The 20,526-nt window shown below is 38.7% G+C and overlaps 1 protein-coding gene across 1 annotated transcript in view; it reads left to right on the top strand.

The window, feature by feature from the left end:
• Positions 1-4,807: 4,807 nt before the first annotated feature.
• Positions 4,808-20,526, top strand: part of LOC121180139 (myosin-10-like) — an 84,210-nt gene continuing 68,491 nt past the window's right edge. The window contains exons 1-3 of the mRNA XM_041035305.1: positions 4,808-4,937; positions 7,843-8,224; positions 14,818-14,974. Coding sequence (XP_040891239.1) covers positions 7,880-8,224; positions 14,818-14,974 — 502 coding nt within the window. The 5' untranslated portion in view covers positions 4,808-4,937; positions 7,843-7,879. The remainder of the gene's footprint in view (positions 4,938-7,842; positions 8,225-14,817; positions 14,975-20,526) is intronic.

Raw genomic sequence — 20,526 nt, 5'->3', positions numbered from 1 at the left:
CTCCAGTAGCCCTGAACCAGAACTGATCTAGGAAAGACTGCCCTTGCTGTTTGTGCAGCAGTCTCATGGAATAATACACCATGTCTCCTGAAAATCAAAGCATTCATACCTCTCTGTAACTTCAAGAACATACTCAATCTCTGCCTGCCTGTGATTGTTTTCACTGAGCCTGCACATTGTTTATTGGCAGTTTGTCTGCTTTAGTAATGCCTGAGATGGTGGTGCTGGAAAAAAGCGTTTATGCTCACCCTCCCCTGCATTAATAAAGGCTGAATTAAAATTTTATCAAAGTTTTGAATGGCTATTCCAGACTTTATGACCCTGCCAGATGATGAAAAACTTCCCTCTCTGTTGTAGTAAGACAGACACATTGCAAGGCCAGCAGCTCAGTCTGTTACCTACTGCCACAAGGCAACACAGATGTGTTACCGTATTTGGAGCTTCTGACATGACTGAATGTACAACTCGGGAACATAACACCAGATGTTAGGATACACATGATATCATATAATTATGTTTGTTTATTGTTTATTGTGCTGTTTATCATGGCAGTAATCAATAATCAGAATGATTATTTTAATTATCGGGTAATTTTTCAGTTACATCCTTAAGTAACTAATTGTTTTGTTTATGAAATGTCAGAAAGTAGTGAAAAATGTGCTTTATAATTTCCTACGCTCCAAGATGATGTATTCATATAATTGTTGTATCTGAACAAAAGCTCAAAACCCAAAGATCTCAAGGTCATTTTCATATGTCACCAAAAAAGAAAAAAAAGACACTTGAACCAACAAACGTTTCGCATTTTTGCTTAAAAAAATATAATCATATATAACTGTAAGTCCATGCCAATAGATAATTGGAATGACACGTAACCAGGCGCCATGGTCAGAAAGCATAACCTCAAAAAATTAGAGATGTGTGTTTTAAAGGAACCTGCTTTGAGACAAAGTTTACATACAGTAAGGCACAACGAGAAGGTTCTGTTTCTCCACAAACTCTTACTTAGCCAGGTAAGGAGGATGCTGAGGGTGATCTAGATCCAAATCTCACAGTGAGTAATATAAACTCTCAAAATCCATAAACATGGCCTATGTCCCTACTTAAGTCTATTAAGCCCTAAGTGAATAAGAGACTATTTCACCTGTTTCCAGCACAATCTTTGTTGTTTTGAGGATTAAGAATAAAAAACAACAAACAAAAAAACCCATAGAGAAAGAAATGACACTTATTTCTAGCACCTATCTCAAATGGTGATCTGTATTGAAAACTGGAAAAACAATTTCAACCCACTAAAGAAAATTCAATCCTAGAAAACTCAATGCTGGAAAAAAATACTTATTGAGATGGAGATTTTTGTGAGCAAATGCCAAGAGAGCAAATCAATCTCTACTTGTGCAGAAAATACAGTTCCCAAGGAGGTCAAACATTTTTCTCTATCCAATCTGGCAAGATGGTATTGAAAACGCCACATTTGACATTCCTTATCTGTGACTGCAAAAAAAGAAAAAAAAGAAAAAAAAGATGGAGATGTTTGATAAACTGCTGTCTAGACAAAAGCAGGAGGGGGATGGTGGAGGACGAAGCTGATGACAGGTCTATTATGCCACAGAGGCGACTGGAGAAGCCAACAATTGAGAGATGGAGCTGTCACAGCATTTTGCAAAATGGCAGATTTCTGCACCACACCAAAGGGTGTCACTCTGTCACTCGTCAAGTCAAGATGAAATAACTCACTCAGACACCTTGCATCTGTCACTCAAGCTATGCCAGTGCTTAGGATGTGACATGAAATTTTGGGGAAAAAAACAAAACAATCTGCTATTTGTTACTGATGAATTTGTGTCTACATGCATGACTGGTTACTGGTTACCAGGTTACCAATACTGGAAGTGAATGTATAGGGAAGGGAAATACTGGGATGAATGGAAAAAAAAAAGAAAAGGCAGTCAGTTACTTGATTACTCTGTGCCTTGGACAGAAATCTGTGTGACTCTTGTGAGTTTTAAAATAGAGTGAATCACAGTTTTACTGTGTAACATACACAAAAGTTTATTGTCATACAGTATTTGTGAATACATGACTCACAAATGAATATGACAGCTGTCTAATAACCTCAGCTGAATCTCTGTCAAGCTGAAGGTCTGCAAAGTTTTACCTTTACTGCTGCTGCCATCTACTGTTTGCTGCACCTCACAGAACATGATTCAATTTTGATTTGTCAAATAAAGTGAGAAATACAGGCATTTAAGGTTAAATGGTATGATGACTGCCATTTAAACAGGTTGGAGGCTCATACTACATTTCAGAGGTGAAATCTGCATTTTTTACTACATTTATTTGACAGCTTTACCTGCTTTACCAATTAAGACTGTTGTACGCAAAACATATGAAGAGCTTATAAAATATGATGCTCTGTTATAAATTAAACTGCCCAACAGTATATACAAATACAGCTGAAACAGTTAGTTACTAAAGCAGTGGTGCTTTAATAATTTTGATGTTTGAAAAATTGGTTGGACAAAGCAAGCATTGTGAAGATGTCACTTTGGATATTGGGTAATTGTGATGCACATTTCTCACTATTTTCTTAATCATTTTATAAAACGATCAATCAATTCATCAAGAAAATATCTGCATTGAGTTTTATTTTTAATACTTAAAGTACATTTTTCTGATCATACTAACAAACCTTTACTCATGTTACATTTGTAATGCAGGACTCTCTTTTTTTTTGCAACTGTATTTTTACTGTGTGTTATCAGTACTTTTACCTCATGTGAATGCTTCCTTCATCACCGCACTTCAGGATCATTGAACAGCGGCTCTCTGGGTCCATCTTGTGACCAGTTAGAATTAATACAATTTCAGGAGAAGAGCCACAACTCAAACTACTCATCCATCTGAAAATACTTAAATACTGTTTAGAAGCAGAGAGTTGCAGTCCCTACAGGGCAAAGGTGAACAATGTGTGGTCACATCAGATTATCTGTAGTGATGCTACAATGGCATTTATTAGAAGAAATATTTTTCTGCCCAAAATATCAATTCCAAAGTATTTCTCACATTTCTTATTACATCAAACATGGAGGACTTGTTTGTTTGCCTTTTAATGCTTATAAATAAACCCTATCACAGAATTAGTGCAGATCTAACAAAGTATTCAAAGATACATGCTATTTATTTTTTCTATGACACAACAAAACAAGAATGAAACCTTTTCACATCCCTGGCTCTGTTTGACATTTCTGAAAACCTTGAGTTGGGTGCCAGATGGTGCATGTAGAGGACCATGCTGCGGCTAGACTACTACAAGAAACAACAGGACTCATATTTCAGGAGAAATGAAAAGCAAACTGTGCTGTTTCCAGAGGAAATAATAATAATGGTCTTGGATTGGATGTGTGGAGACGTGGAAATGGGCTTGTCCAAACCAAAATGAAACATATGGTCTCTCTCAGGTCGTTGGGTTTTGCTGCCTTATATTACATGATATATTGCAAATGAATCAGAATCAGAATAACTTTATTAATCCCCGTAGGGAAATTCTTACTGTTAACTCCCAGTTGAAAATGAAAAAAAGAGGAAAATTGCACATAGTGTGTGGTAAGAGAAAAACATTTCTAGAATAAATAAGTGAAAACAAAATAAAAGTATAGTATAAAGAAAATCAAGTAAAAATATTGCAATAACTCCAATATCAAACAGAACAATATATACAATACAAGACATCTTAATATTTTAATATTTGCAGATATGTACATGAGGTTTGTGGTTGATGGTTTAAAAATGAAGTATACACAGTATACATGAGTCTGTGATTCTTACAGTTCAGAGTTATACAGTTTGATTGCGACAAGCAGGAATGATTTCCTGATATGTGTTATCATGTAACCATGTGACACTTTTTTATGTCACAGTTTTTTTCTATTGCTCTTTTGCAGCTCTTAATTATCAGTCTGTTTTATATGGAGGCATGTGGTGGGCAGTAGTAATGTGTGTCTTTATGCAACAGGGGGCACTATGTAAACATGGTAAGATGTGTTGCCAGTCTAAATAGAAAAAGATAAATATGAAAGACTTATTTAATTTAACTGTGTTAGCAGGATATATGTTAGATTCCTGGGTCTCAGCTCCCGACAAAGGATGACTGAGCTTTTCCAGTTACAGTTTCCAGACTGTGGAACAATCTGCACATTGAAATTATTTTCTTTTTATATAAAAATATGTGAAAATGCAAAATAACTAAATGTTTTTTGCGTGTTTGTGTGTGTAGTTTACCTTTCCATTTATGCAATTCATATTCTACTCTACTTTTAACTTAAAATTTATCCTCCTTTGTCTGATGGTCCCATTGTTTATTTATAGTCATTGTTCTTATTTGCATTTGCTTTTGTCTAATTTGTTTGCTTTTTTCTTTTCCTTGTAAAGACTTCTGATAAGTCCGATATAATTACAAGTTATTTTTTATACTGTATAATCCCGTGTGTCTATGTGAAACTGATAAATCCAAATATGTTATAAAAACTGACAGTAGAGCCAGTGACAATCTGAAACCCCTTAACTATGAGCAGCTGCAGCAGCATCCACCGGCTGCAGGTGTCGGTGTCTTAGGCGGCAGTCGTCGACTATCAAAGTTTTGGGATGGAAATTATTTTGGACCAATCACAGTGAGGCATCACCCTTATCAGCCAATCATATTTTAGCTTGATGGTGTGGGCGTTACTCAAAGAAAGAAAAAAACAAAAAAAAAAACGAGTGTGGCGGTGCGGTGCATCCTCCCCGGCCGGCAGGAGTTTGGTTGAGAGGGTGCTGGATGGTGGGGGAGTACCACTGATGAGAGAGCGGGCGAAAGAAGGGACTAATTAAGCATTATTATATTTATCTGTTGGATACTTTAAAACACCTGGACAGAGTTTCTTCGTCTACTGTGTGTGGTGAGTACAGCAGAATAGCCAGGGCCGATCATTTCGGTGAGGATGAGGTGGTTAGCAACAGTAACCGTTAACGTTAGCTAGCGGATTATTGTGCCGTGACTTTTCAATGATGGAGGACCGTCAGCTTTGCTAATGTTAGCCGGCGCTGCAGAGCCACTGTACTGTTTCAGGCAGTATGAAATACTCTTTGATGAATATTTGCGTCGCAGGCATTTGTTTTAGAAGTTTAATCTTAAAGAGCTGCTGTGAAACGGTGTGGTCATTGTCCGCTTGCTTTTATCCCCACCCAGACGTGTCTGAGCCACCCACACCCATGATGGGGTTTTGCGTGAGGAGGCTGCTCGGTTCATCCCTAAACTCCCATCTGCACAGAAATTGGGGCTATTTTGGACTTTATGTCCACCCTATAATGTCATAAAGTAATAAAAGCGCCAGCATGGACCCCCCAGTTGTGTTCAGTTGGTTGCTCGTTGTTGGGTCCTTGCAGGCATCTTTTCGAGCGGGTGGGATGTGAAGCACAGCACGCCAACTTTGAGCTAACGTTAGCAACCTAGCCGATGCTGCTGTTTGGCCTGGCCGGGCCAGACCAGACCACGACGAGCTCTTTTCACAGCTAATGTTGAAATATCTTGCCGGAGGTGTGTTGTGCTACATACCCCCTCGTGGTCAAGGGCTAAATGAGGGATGAAAGTAAGTGTTTTCCAGCTCAGAGTGAGAGGGATGCAGTAACACGGCAGCTACACTGATTCCCCCATCCCGTGACCTGACCCAGATTCATGTGCCTGGTTTAAGCATGGGACTGGATTGTAGGTTAAATATCTCGGAGCATTCATCAGCTGAGGTTGTCTCAGATTAATAAGAAGCGAGCTGAGTGGTGCTCTCTGTAGTGCCTCACTTTCAGACCTGTCCGTGCATCAGCTGTTGAGGGCATCAACAAAGTTACCCTGTTTTAGCTTAGTTTGTGGAAGTTAAGACTGTGGTGTAATTATATCCTCCAGTGTAAACATAAGACACTCACCAGTCATCTTGTATTACATGTAGGTCTGCAACAAATGATAATTTTGCCTATCATTTATTTTACTGATTGATTTTGTGATCAGTGGAAATGGAAAGAAAAGGGCTGCAATAACTTTAAGTATCTATCAGTTTACTGATTATTTTCTTGATTGTGTGGAGTGTAAAATCTTAAAAATTAGCTTTCAAAATTAGCTAAAGTGACATCTTCAATTTGTTTATTTTATCCAAACAACATTTTAAACCTGAAGATGTTCAGTATTGAATAAGACAAAGAAAAGCAGCAAGGAGCTGAAATTTGGAAATGTTTGGGATTTTTACTTTAAAAATGACTGAAATAATTAATCTGTGATCAAAGTAGTTGTTGATTAATATGCTGTTAGTCTACTTGTTGATTATCATGTCAGCTTTAATCATATTTTGTAAGGCAGTTCCATTGTTATTTTTTATATTAAGTAAATTGCTTTGGTTTATGGATAACAAGATTTCTGCCTTATTTTTATTACACAATATGGTCACTGTTTCTGAAGAGGCTCAAATGGTGACGTTACTGTACATGTGGGTTGGTTATGCATAGGTATGGAGGTGTAAAAGCTTGATGCTGACACGCCAGTCTGTGTGGGCCAAACAAAGCTCAAAGTACGCAAAGGAAAGAAAGAAAATGAACCCAACTACAGCACAGAATACACACAATTCACATTACATTTTCATTTGATTTAAAATTCTCTCATTTGGTCTAAAAGTTTTGATTTTCTTAAATGGCAGTTTCTTTTTCTCATGCTCACTGTTTATAAGAGGTGATGATTCAGAAGGTTGTACTGTAAATAATAATTGTCAAATGAATATTGCTGTATTTCATGCACAGTCATTTCTTGTCAACAGTTGATACCTATATTTTCTGTATACATGCACTAGAAACACTGGGAGGGTACAGTGATTTCAGTTGACCCACATTTTTCTACTAGTGGTATTTATATACTGTTAGCCATCACAAGCCCCCGCTGAGTTATGACAGGCAAGCAGCAACCACCATGGATGACTGAAATAAACTGAGACACTTGTCATTCAATCAGACATGCCCTGAAGTACACTAACTCTTAATATTTCCTCAGTGAAACAATAAAAATTGTCACCAAGACAAACATTAGAAACAATGGCATTAGCTATTGAGACCATAGCTTCTTCTGAAAGAAATGTAGGGTTCTGACATATAACAGATTCCAGTCACTTAAGATATGATCTAAATGCTTTCTTCAGCATTTAAGAGCCATTAGAGCAGCTGCATCATCATTAAAGTGCTGAACCACCAGCTTTAACATTCAACTGATTTGGTTGAATCAATAATAGAAATAGTCAAAATGTGTGTTATGGTGCTACCACCCAACACTTAGATCATCCATCAGAGATTTTGCTGTCCTCTACATTTAACATCTTTGGCTGTATTTGGCCATGTGGTCTGTGTTGCAAATCAATGAGTAAGACTGCTTTATGGTCATATAACTTTTTTAAAATCAGCTTTCATTTGTTAGGTTCTCGTTTAGCTGAAAACAGACTACCCATTCTGTCTGTTTTAATCCATTAACCGTTTCTCAGTTGTTTTAATGAACTATAGTGATATATTTTGATTTAAAATTACATACATTCCATTTAATTTGGTTGTAGTTAGTTCGCTGTCATGATTTGCTGGATCACTTAATCGCTAGAACAAAGCTATCATTAATGTTATTAGTAAAACCTGTGCTTTTAAAGGACTTTTACACAACAGTCACACTGGCTGATCTCATCTGTGCCCTACAGACTGAACAACAGGCCATTAGTCAGCTGCAATTATTTTAAATGTAGCATTTTTTTGTTTGTCAGATGAACATTATACTTTCCCTCCTCCCTACAGGTGGCCACGTGTGTTCTGCTTCTGGTTTCCAGCAGCAATGTCACAGAGGAGTGGGCAGGAGGACCCGGAGCGGTACCTCTTTGTGGATCGCGCTGTGGTCTACAACCCAGCCGCCCAGGCCGACTGGACTGCCAAGAGGCTGATATGGATCCCATCAGAACGCCACGGCTTTGAGGCTGCCAGCATTCGTGAGGAGCGTGGAGATGAGGTGGTGGTGGAGCTGGCTGAGAATGGGAAGAAGGCGGTGGTCAACAAGGATGACATCCAGAAGATGAACCCACCAAAGTTCAGTAAAGTAGAGGACATGGCCGAACTTACCTGCCTGAATGAGGCGTCTGTGCTTCACAACCTCAAAGACCGCTACTATTCTGGCCTCATCTATGTGAGTAATTCATGAGAAGAGCAATAACTAAAAATGATAATTTGGGTTTAATTGAATTTAGTTTAGTTTAATTCTAGTCATGTATCACTTTGTCAGCCTAACAGTTAATGAAAGCAGTACTGTTGAATTGTTAGTCACACACACAGATAAAGCATCATTATTGCAGTCACTAAAATTTTATAATAACACTGCCTTTGTCGCAGTTTAGAGCTCTACAGTCAGCAGCAATAACTTCCACACATCATGCTGTGGTTGTGTTTCTTTGTTTTTTAATTTGATTTTTCTGAATGCTACTGATTTTTTTTTTAAGAGGACTTGTCTTCTGTACAGTATATCTAGCATGCTAATATGACAAATCTTGTCCATTATAACCAAAATCTCTGCATATATCCATAGCGTTTCTTACTTGAGTCTCTCAAGAGGCTAAGAAACAAATTTCCTTCTGTGGCCAAGCCATCATGTCCTACATAAGCTGTCGATTTCCCCTGTGATTATGCCCCACTTAGCGACATGCATTCCTGGAATAGCCCAGACACAGAGCTTGTGGGGCACCTGAGACCCAGAGAGGAAGCAGGGGCTGAGGGGTTCACACCTAGGAACCCAGTCACAAAGACGGAAATGAATTTGGCTAAAGTAGATTTTGGGCAGAGTTTGAGGAGGATGGATGTCTGCTTATCCAGTCATGTCACTCAGTTACGTACTTCGTAAATGAGTAGAACGTAGACACTGTACATTAATAATATAATGATGTCAGAAAAATGGTTACACCTGTCTGAAATCATTTGCATCTTCTATGTGTATAATTTAAAAACATCCTTTTTGGTCATTATTGGTCAGCTGTTCCAGTTATATGAGGGTTTAGGGGAGATGAGCTGCAGTTAAAAGTACTTTTGTGGTTTTTTTGCATTGGCCGCTGAGATGGGCGTTTGGAAGCGTAATAGGTGAAGTCATGACACGGAAAGGTTAATGAAGACAGTATGTACTCTTTGTGTTGATGAGGCATGATTACGTCTGCGTCATCATCCAGTAGATGGCCTGCCAAACCACCAGCGTTATGGCATTATGTCCCTCGGAGGAATAATTAAAGGAACGAATCCACTTGCAGGTATTATTACTCTGCTTGGATTCAAATAGTCTGTGATCCTCAGTTTATCCCAAGAGCTATTTTGTAGTGATGTTTGTGCTTTATATTTTATGAATTTTACTTGACTCACATTATGGCATACTTTATATTTGTACTAAAGTCATTATTTTACTACATTTCCCCAAGTCTTCTAACATCTCTTAGAGTGGTACATTAATTAAATAATCACTTTCTTGAATAATCAACTTATCTTTTAGTCTGTAAAATTAAAAACTGTGATTAAAACTTCCCACAGCTCAGGATGATGTGTTCAGATTTATTGTCTTGCCTGATCAACAGTCCAAACCTGCAATATGTAGAAAACGATGAAAACCAACAAATATTCACATATAAGAAGCTGGAAACCAGTGAATTTGTGGCATTTTTGCTTTTAAAAATTTGACTAATCAATCATCTCTAGATACATTACATCATGGTCTATTGAGTCTAGTGTTGGTGGTGTCTCATTTTGTGTGGAATATCAGTGAAGATTAATGACTTTTGTTTATTTACTTAGATGTATTAATATGCATTATAATGAGCTTCACAATGCTCAGATGTGATTAATTCCAGCATAATCAAGGAAAAAAACTTGATTTTTTTCTGCTGTTCCACTCTATTGTAGGACAGTATAATATTTATTCACAATTATTTATTTGACTTGTTTATTTCACCACAGTGTCACATCATTGACATGTAACCATTTATCTACAAGACAAATAAACATTCTCCAGCAAACAACACAATAGACCCACAAATCTAACGTACATTGAGAAATGTTGTTTTTTATTTGTTCTGAAGCTAAGGGGGAAATGCCAATATAGTAAAATCTAAAAGTGTTTTCTTCAAGCTTGTTGTTTTTTTAATTAAACAAAACCCTGGTGGTGTCACCACGGTGGGGGATGTAAGGACCAAGCAAGGTATAGCAGTGTGAGCTCTGCCATGTGGTCACTGTCTGTTGATGGCTCCTTGCCAATAGACTGATTGGTCTGTTTGTATCTCCTGAGAGCAGAAGTTGTTTGCTGCCATATTACAGCAATGATGACCTTCTCACTACCACGATCTAACAAGAATTAATCCTCTTACAGGATTTTTTTTTACAGAAATCATAGCTTATCTCTTTGTAGATCTGTTGAATAAAGTTAATGATCGGCCCAGATTCTCACTCTGCATGTGCTGTAAGAAAAAATAGGGTGCAGTGTGACCTCTCCAGCCTTTTTCTGCCACGAGTTACAGCAGTGTTGTCATCAAGTTCATTCTTTATCCATTCAATTCAAAACGTGGCCCAAGTAAAAAAAATAAAATCATTGTATTTTTCAGTATTTTTTAGAGCGCTTATAATGCTCCCTCAGCTCCTCTCTGAGCTGAGGGAGGCCTGTGCTGAGTCACACTGTAACCAAACCGCCCTAACAGAGTTCTTTGTGTTCACTGATAAGCAACAGCTGTCTGCTCAAATAACTGAAATGTTTTTCAGCTTTTCTGTCAGAAAACTTGTGTTTAATTAACAGCCCATCCATATCAGCCTTTTAATGTTTTTGCTGTTCTGCAGGGTTACAGACTTGCTTTTATTCTCATCCAGTTTGTATGCTTAGTGAATTTTTGGGCTACTAAATTACCGTGTTTTTAAATTTGCATGTGAAGCTAATGAACAAGGATTTTAAAGCGATACGAGTTGCTTGCCTCTTCACCAGCTGCCATCACCTGCCTTTGTATTCTGACTCTCTATGTTTTGTTGTTCTGCTTTTGAGAATTGTGTGACCCTTTAAGTCAGAGCAACATAGCATAGCTGTGACGTAGCCTACTTTATGGCTCCCATCCACACGAGGCAGAGGATGGAACTGTGATAATGCTCATTATGTCGGGTGGTTGATAAAACATGGTTCAACTCAGTGGCAGAAAAAGAGAGAGAGGAGAGCTGGATGTAGTAATGATGTCACTGTGATGTATTATTGAGTGCGGGCCCCTATATGCTCATCCTTTGTTGCACTGGTGGTGCAGAGTGTACATCCTGAGGAGGATGAGGGGCAGCTCCAGGCTGGGAGCTTTGTGTGAATTCCAGTATCAGCATGTTGTTTCTCTTTTCATTAAGCCAGCCTCTTACTGTAGCACAGATCTGTTTGTTCACCACTGAAACCTGGACAATATCTTTTCTCTTTTGAATCTCTTTTATCAAAAAAAAAACAAAAAACCATCAGGCATGTCCAAGATCATTTTTTTTGTCTACACACTGATAATGTTATGATTTGGCGGAGCAGAAATTTGTTTTCACTTGGTTGCTTTACTCGTTCCTGTTCACATGCAGACCATGATGTTGCACAGCCTCATCAGTAGAGATCATCACTAATGGTAATTACAACTCCATCTCATCCAGATTTGCCTTGATTGTGACTCTTTTACCAGACTTTGGTAAAACCCCAACTGAGTGACTCACTCTTCCCAGTTTCTGTGCAACATCACACTGTGTACACACGAGTAGAGCTATCCTGTTTGACAGGGGCTCCACAAGATGTCTTCCACAGTAATTCCTCACAGATTAATGGTATTCATTTATTAAAGTAATTTGTGCGTGTGTGTGTGTGTGTGTCCTTATTACACTTCCCTGTGTAGCATCCACTCCTCTCAGCTGTCAGAACTGTTTGAATTGAGGTTAGCACCCTCTCATAAGCAGTGAAAAGCACAGTGATGATGGGTTTGTCATTTTAATAAGTCACTTTTAATAAGTGCTATTGAATGATATTAAGAGGAACTTAAGATTTAGATCAAATACCGAGTTAAGAGAATCTTCATGGTCCTTCTGGGCACAATTGGAAATGACTAAAATGTGTTGTATAAGGCAAGTGCATTTCTTCATTTGCTTGGGAGGTCGGCAAAGATACTTACATGGCTTTTAGGGTTTAAAAGACGTGGTAAAGCCCAGTTAGCCCAGTTATGTCAGAATGGAGGTCACTGATTCACGCAATAGCAGAGACCCCAGAAATTTTTTCCCCTTTTCCCATTGAGAGAGGCCCTGTTGCTAAGCACGGCTTGGTTCACAGACATTTATTTGGACATTTCCGGAGAGCTGGGAAGCCTTTCAACAGTGTTAGAGTTCTCATCTGTTGACCATAGTTTCTCTGCAATGTGGGCCCAGGATTGTGTTGACTAGCTCAAATCTGTTTATCAGTTCAAAATAACCTCCATGAAGTACTCAAAGATTCATAAATAGTTTAGCTAGCATTAGATATTGCTGGTGTTGTCTTGTTATGCGTGATTGTTCAGGCGTCCAAACCCTTACCCTCAGAGCACCACTAATCCCCCAAATACCTTCTGGGGTTCACCATCAAGAACAGCCAGCTGAGTCATCCCTCTCCCCGCTGCCTGTGACCCATGCTGGGTCAGGAGCACTGATCTGTCTGCCTGGCGCTGTGCCCACCGTAGGGGGCCTGGAGATGGGATTATTATGGAAGCCCTACAGCACATCCTTCAAACTGAAGTTGATGTTTACAGTCAGTGCCAGTTAGCAAGGTGTGAATATTGGTCTTAGTAATGTCAGTGAAAATCAGAAACCTAGAACAATGGTAGACTTCAGTTGGCAAATACTACTGGTCCAGGGTAACTAATCTCTGCAATATATAACCAGGTTGTAGCGCAGAGCTGTGCCTAAAGCATCTGTGCACATGGAAGAGATTGGGAGGGGGTTTGATGGCCATCTGGTGATCTCGCCTCCACCCTCCACACATGGGCTACAACATCACACGACTACCAGTGACAGCCTTAAACCGTGTCACTCTTGTATGCATTTCTGAAGGTTATCATTGTAAACCTTAAACCTAACCCTTTTTATTTAAAAAAAAAAGAAGAATTTAATTTAAATTTGTAAAGTTGTACCATGAGCTTTATTTGGGACAATATGGAAACATTAATATCATAACAGTCATTATTTTTATATTCTGATATATATCCTAGTATTCAGTATTATTTTACTTTTACCAGATCAAACTTTTTTGTGTAATTTTCTTAAATAAAATCTTCCTTTGTAATTTAATTAATTTAACTTCAGCCATGTTAGGGTTTCAAATAAACATCAAGTGAAAATATTGAATTGCTGCCCAGTCCTGGTTGAGTGTTGCAGTAACTTCACAATGTGATTTTAGGCTTCACTGTTTAAAATTGTAGCTTTGTGTTGTGTATGTGTGAACGTGTGGTGTGAACGTCCAGCCAGGTGACACTTGTGATGTGTTTTCAGAGGTCTTTCTCCCACTCAGTCACACACAATCCACTCTGCTCCCATAACATGCTTTGGTCATGTCACTATTGTTCCAGTTCAACAACTGGGCTAGTAGGCCCTGGGCCCCCAGCAGCCCACTGGCTGCCACAGACAACATAATTAAAAGAATGTGGCTTTGCAGCCCAGTCGAGCACAGAGATCAGGAAGGTGAAAAAGAGGAGTAAAGAGCGGAAGGAAAGCTGGGACCACACGGTGCACTAACAGAGTACATGGATGAGAGAAGAGGATGTGGGCAGTATGGTATCAGACAGGACTGGTCAGTAAAGGGAAAAAGGAAGAGAGAAAAAAGCTATGGACACCTTCTTTTCATCTTAATTTAAAGCACAGTCATGACTAGATAGACAGCTTATCCACCAACAAAAGTTTTTATTGGCAGATGCATCAGGACTTTTGATCTCAGTCACTGATACATGATTCAAAAGGCCTTAATCCGGCAGCGTCTACTGTTTACTGTGTACCCCCTACGTTTATGGAGTGATCCAGGAGCATCAGACATGTCTGGGATTAACCCTGTCCTCGACTGTCTGACTACATGTCTGTCTGCATTATATAGCTGAGGAACGGATATACTGTTGTGAATTAAAACCACTACGCCTCCAGTCTGATTTCTGTTGTCAGTCAAAGGATGTCTGGCTACATTTGCACCAGTCAATGTGGACAAAAAACGGAGATAAGGAATTGCCATGTACTGTATGAGGAGGATAAGCTTTTGGAAAAGAATCTTAAATACTTTAGGTACTTTAGGATGCTTGGCAGTGTGTCTGCAATCACTACTGTCATTAACCTTTTTCGGTCAGAATCTGTGAATTTCTGCACTAATTTGCACAACAGAACGTCTTCAGAGTGAACAGGAAAACAAACTATGAAGCTGGTGAATGATTTGGGTCTGGATGCACTGTGCTCACGACACCAACCATTGTAATAGTGGTAACTAAATTGTATTGAAATGTCTACAGGTAACAACATCTGCAACCAATAAAGTCCTCTCTCAGCATTGTTCTCTCTTAAGTCCTCATGCATCAGTTTGTTCCTATGACAGTGCATTAAAGGGATCTCAGAGTCTTTTCTGTGCAGTCACTGTCCATTTAGTATGATCAATGCATATAAATAATAAAATACTAGTATTAACTGTGACATAACAGTGATGATAGCGTTACTGTGTGATGAACTAACAGTCAACCATGTTTTCTTGTCTTTTTATAGACATACTCTGGTCTCTTCTGTGTGGTCATAAATCCCTACAAAAACCTGCCCATCTACTCAGAGAACATCATTGAGATGTACAGGGGTAAAAAGAGGCATGAAATGCCCCCTCACATCTACGCTATCTCAGAATCTGCGTACAGATGCATGCTCCAAGGTAAGTCTTGAGTGTTACTGCTGTATATGGTAGGTTCTTATCTACCTCAGTCCACCACACTTAAAGGAATTAGCACTTAACCTGACATTAAAGTGCCGGTGACTGTCAGCGTATTAGTTTCAAAGGTTTTGTGTTAGATTATAGTCATTTGTTAGTGTTAAGAAATAGTCATTATTACGCTCTGCCTGCTGTGTCTTTTTTAAAAGGTCACTTCTACTCAGCATATGTTCAGATAAGGCGTGATGTGGTTATGACTTTGATGTGTTTTCTGTGTGTGTCAGTGTTGTGGAAATGTTGAAACCAATGAGTGTCACAGTCAACTTACTAGTACATCTCTATCTCACTGTGACTTAGGCTACATACTATTAAGAGCTGTTTGTTTTAATCTTGGATTATCTGTGTTACAGTGTCTGCTTTCATTGCTGCGTCATTGTTTGTGTTGAACATTTCTTTTGGAAAGTATACAAACATGTAATGGTGTTTTATGTCCAAAATACATTTCTGCCAGTTGTTTGCTTGGTCCTCTTGTTTGCTCATACTGTTACTCTGTACACCTGTATTCTGTGTCCCATCTTCTCAGATGTGATTTGCCAATGCTAGTATCTGGTCTTTGAGAGGACCACAAACCTAATGGCTCCACAGCATTTTGGTGGCACATTTCTGTCTTTCACATCAAGATTTTTATTTAGCCAGTAATCTGAGAAACAAGAACAAAGTATGCTGAAAAGCTGTAGATGTTGCAACAACATTAATTCACTCTAAAGAAATTGGTGTATAAATCCATAAAAGTACAGATATAATTCAGTGATTTTAAACTCAGTTCAGACCTTCACACAGTCAAAGCATTCATTTTGTTATTTTCACATACTTGTTTCAACAAATATGACTAGTCTTGTTTCTCTGACGTTTTTGTAGATTTTTCCCCGTTAGGTATTTGGGTTGCATCTTTTGGAGCACAAGTTACCCATTAACAGACTGACACTGCCGTCATCTGTGGCGTCCAGTCTGCCCCAGTTGTCGCTTTTATTCAGTTTTAATTCATTTAGGAACATAAAACCTTGTAAGTAAAGGCGGCCCACGCTGGATGATGTCTTCAAAGATTCTTGCCTGGTAGTTGGCAAGCTTCCAGGCTCTATGAGCAGTGACTGACTGGGATCAGACCAGCGACAACAGAGAGGGTGACCCCATTGCACTCCACAATAGGCCTTTTGTGTGATTGCAAGGGCCGACCAGTGGGGGTGGTGACAAACTGGACGGTCCCGTCAGGCCTTTTAGGCCTTGCTTTTCCCATGTTGATACACAGAGGGAAGTTTTGGTAGAGTCAACAAGTAGCTTGATGATACATCTGATGCATCATCTTTTAAAATAAAAACTATCGTCAATAATTGACAATTGATATGTTTTTAATACCTCCCTTTTCACCTCATATGTTCAGATTTTGAATGCAGAGCTTTCTTATTTTCATACCTTCTAAACTTTAGTCTGAAGATAATATTGATGTTGATTATATGATGTTTTCTCTTCACAGTAGATGATGTAAAAGCACAGGAGCATAGTTTTAGTAGTAGCCTCGTTGTAGCGGTTGTTATTGTGGAACTCTGCCAGCTCGTCATTTTGTCCAGCTAGTTTCTTGTCACCTCCTCCTCTTTTCTTCACACCCTCTATTCTCCACACACTGCGTTTCTACATGGATGATCACGGATGGTCATGGGGGCAGGGCTGGACAACCTATCAGTTAGTGATGTTTTCATTTGAGCATAGCTGTGCATTTTCTTGTTTCTTTAATGTGAATGAAGCAGTGACCTCTGCCCTCGAGCATTTCAAAATGCTGCATGATTTTACTGTATGTCTCTGAGAGCACAGGGCTGACCTGTCATTTTTACTGCACCGCTTGTCCAACCCATTTGTGGTCCTATCAACAAACAGAGTTGTGGTTGAAAAGGAGGTTTGTAGGTTGGAGATTAGTGGTGGCCAGCTGTTGTTCAGCTGTGGCCCTGAGCATTTCTGCAACCTTGTTAATGTAAGTAAATATCCAGCTGTATAGATTACCACTGGTGTGTTTTTTTTTCTCTCTTCTCCAGTTGACAGTAAAGTCACTGGAAAGCTAAATACAACATCACATTTCTAAAATACTTTGTCAGGGTATACTGCATGTAATTTTAAGTTTGTGCATTGATATATGCTGTGATATAGTACATTTTCTGGAGCATCAATTAACATAAAGTTTATGGATAAATAGAAATGTTTTTTGTGTATTCAGCAAATTAAATACCTGACAAATCAAGACACTTCATCTCTTTGATGCAAAAAATCAGACAAAATTCCAGTTTTGTCAAAAAGCAGTCCTTCAACATTGTCTAAAATGTTCCAATATAGTGCTGAAACAATGCTTAAAGAAATTGATTAGTGAATTACCAGAAAATTGTCGACCATTTTGATAAAATAAATTGATTATTTAAAGCATTTATCAGTCATTTATTAACATTCACAGCTTTTAGAGCTTATCCACATTTTATATTGTTGTAAATTGCATATCATTTGATTTTGGAGTGAATGTGAATATGTCATCTTGGTCTGTTGAAAATTTTCACACATAATTCTCATAGGACAAACGGTTAAATTGATAAATCGTAAAAAAATATATATATATATCAGCAGATGAATCAAAATTCAACATGATTGTTAGTTACAATCCTAGTCCAAGACAAACAAATGAATAACTACCAGGGTATGAACCGTCTGACTGTTGGCAACCGTAGTCCCTGTTGTCTCATAGTGATTCGTAAAATTTCAGTGATTAATCCCAGATTTCACACTCCGTGTTTAGACTTTGCAGTGTCATTTGCCACCTGAACCAGAAAGAACATTTGAGACAAACAAGTTGTTGCTTCTAATAGAGGATTTTTGGAGCTGTACAGATCGGCGAATTATATTTATGGCTGAAGGGTGTCTAAACCTTGCAGGGGTCTGTTAATTACTGCAACATTGCTGTGAAGCCAGTCAGTGCTCAGTTGGGAGGTTAAATGAGGTGTTACCTAACAAAGACAGGGTGTGTTGGCAGACCTCTAGAACTTTCTGCACATCTGTAATTGATTAGAGGTCCAGATACTTTACATAATTGAACTCACTGCTCTGCTGATGTGACCTCGCTGACGTACAAGGAGCTAATTTTATTCATATCTGGAAATGTGTAGTAAGGAAATGCTGATGCTTGCTTGAATGAAAACATGTGTTAAAGAAACCGGTCATGTCAGCAGTTGTAATGGATTCCAAGAATGGACATTCATCAGCAACACTGCAAGTGTCCCTAGGTGTGGTTGTGAAACAGGGGGTCTTTGTTTCATTTGAAATGGAGAAAGACCTCCTTCTTGAGTCTCTCCCTGGTGTTTAATCAGGGCATTAGGTCAAGTCCAGCTAGATCCATCTTGGCTTAGTGAAGTTCTTTTTTTTCCCAAAGCACAGCTCTTTGATTTCTCTTATAGCAGTCCATTATATCAACAATGAACAAAATGCTTCTCATATCACATGTCAGTACCATTACTGATATTGATAAAAGATCAAATGAATTGTTTAAGGAATGTAAAGCATGTTCCATGAAGTTTTCAGTGAACTGTGCAGGCTAACATATACTGTCAGGAATGTGTGATAAAATGAGCTTGGGAATGTTTATAATGGAGCAGTGTACACTGTCAGCAGACCCTAGCCCACCTGGCACCAATCAGGTCTATAGCAAACAGTGATAGCTTTGATGGCCTTTTGAACTGAGGCTTAATGCTGTGCTCTTTCAACCTCAGACCTCCTCCTGGGCACACCAGAGCACATTAAGCACACAAGACATTTTTGCTAATCTTTTGAAAAAGCAATTCAGTACCGCAATTCAAAAACATACTGCAAGGAGCTGTGGATGAGGTGCAGATTTACAGTCACTGAAACTATTGTTCTTTTTTTCCATTAAGCAGTGCTCTTTTTTCCCACAGAAACAACTGGAACAGATGTGGTTGTGGACAGTGGAACTGAAGGAGCACTCTTTTTTAGTTACAGTTATAGTTTTATCCTAAATAGTACAAGTACAGCTGGAACTATAACTATCACTGCTGTTCTTCTGTTACTTAAAAAAAAATCTTCTTTTCCCTTTGAATCAAATCTATTTGGATAGGTGACTAAAACTACCACAGATTTTGAAGTTTGACTCAAGCTGACAGTTGAGCATAACGTTTTTGACATTTTGACATTTGTAATGTAATACATCTTTAAAAAGAAGCCCACCAAATTTCTAGTTGTTGTGATTGCCAGCGTAGCTGAATCCACTTTTGCTGCTTGTTGTTCCTCCATTCATTTTAGAAATGCTTAGATGTGGATCCACAGCACAAGTTCTGTCTCAGTGCTGTCAACCAGTGTGAAATGATTTCCGGCAGGCTTAGTTTATATGAGCCTTGCTCATATAAACTAAGCCTCAGAGTCTCAGTCTCAGAGAGTTCTTCATGTACAGACTGCACTTGGTGTCTGTTGTTTTTTTCACATCATCTACTGGAATGGAGACAGTGTTAGACCAATATTTTATAATACAATATTATGAGCTAAAGTAGATTTATTTCTCTTCTTTTTCTTCCTCTTGTTCCTCTTATGTATATTAAATATATAACCTTCTCAATGTCTCATTTTCCCTTTCCCACTCAGGGATTTCCTGTCCTCTTCTTTCCAGTCACCTTTCTTTGGCTGCCACACTAGCTGTCTTCACAGATTTATTTTGCTCTTGATGTAGATATTAAGTGCAGACTGCCTGAACGATTTCCATCAGTTCAGTTTGCACGAATACCTTGAATAAAAATCAAAATTCTGTTGTCAGTGTTACTCAAACACAGTTAATCTCCCTATCAGATTTCATTACTTTCCTTCTCAGAAATGAACCATATAAGAAACCAAACACTCTGGATCATCATTGCATTAGTTTCCATCTGTAAGTCCTTGGCTGAAGCACCAGCCCCAGTTCTGGCCACACCGGCGCCCTTTGCCATTATAGCCCTAAAGTGAATGGTTTAAAACGGTTGACTGTTCTTCCTTTTATAACCATATTGACAGATACCTCTGTGTCAAGGGATGGTACAGGCTGTGTTTGACCAATAGCAAATGCTTTTCTTATATTTAGAAGGTGAAGTAAGATGAGAGACATATTGGTGCCACTGAAAACACAACTAAAGCCTTTTTTAGCAGGCTATAAAGCTCCTTTGGTGCTGTGTCATAAATATAACTGCTCTGAAACTAATAAACAATCACAAGCCCATTCTGTGGTGAAATGGCTTTTTTTCCACCCAGAATTCTTCAAAATCAGCAATAATTCAGATTTCTGTTCTATTGTTGTTATAGTTGAGCTTCTTGCCAACACTTCAACTCCATCCAAGTGTGCTTAGAAGCAAATCCCATAATTGCCACAGGGGATTCTTACCCACTACTTTATTTTAGTTGGAAAATCAAATATGTGGTAATCCATGCATGGTCATCATGCAGCTTTAGAGGTTTTCTGATGCTGGTCACCGCAGCCTTAAGCTAGTGTT

The sequence above is a fragment of the Toxotes jaculatrix genome, chromosome 4, assembly GCF_017976425.1.
Source record: "Toxotes jaculatrix isolate fToxJac2 chromosome 4, fToxJac2.pri, whole genome shotgun sequence".
NCBI classification, from domain to species: Eukaryota; Metazoa; Chordata; class Actinopteri; family Toxotidae; genus Toxotes; species Toxotes jaculatrix.
The sequence above is the reverse complement of the archived record's forward strand: the minus strand, read 5'-3'. Positions and strand labels throughout refer to the sequence as shown.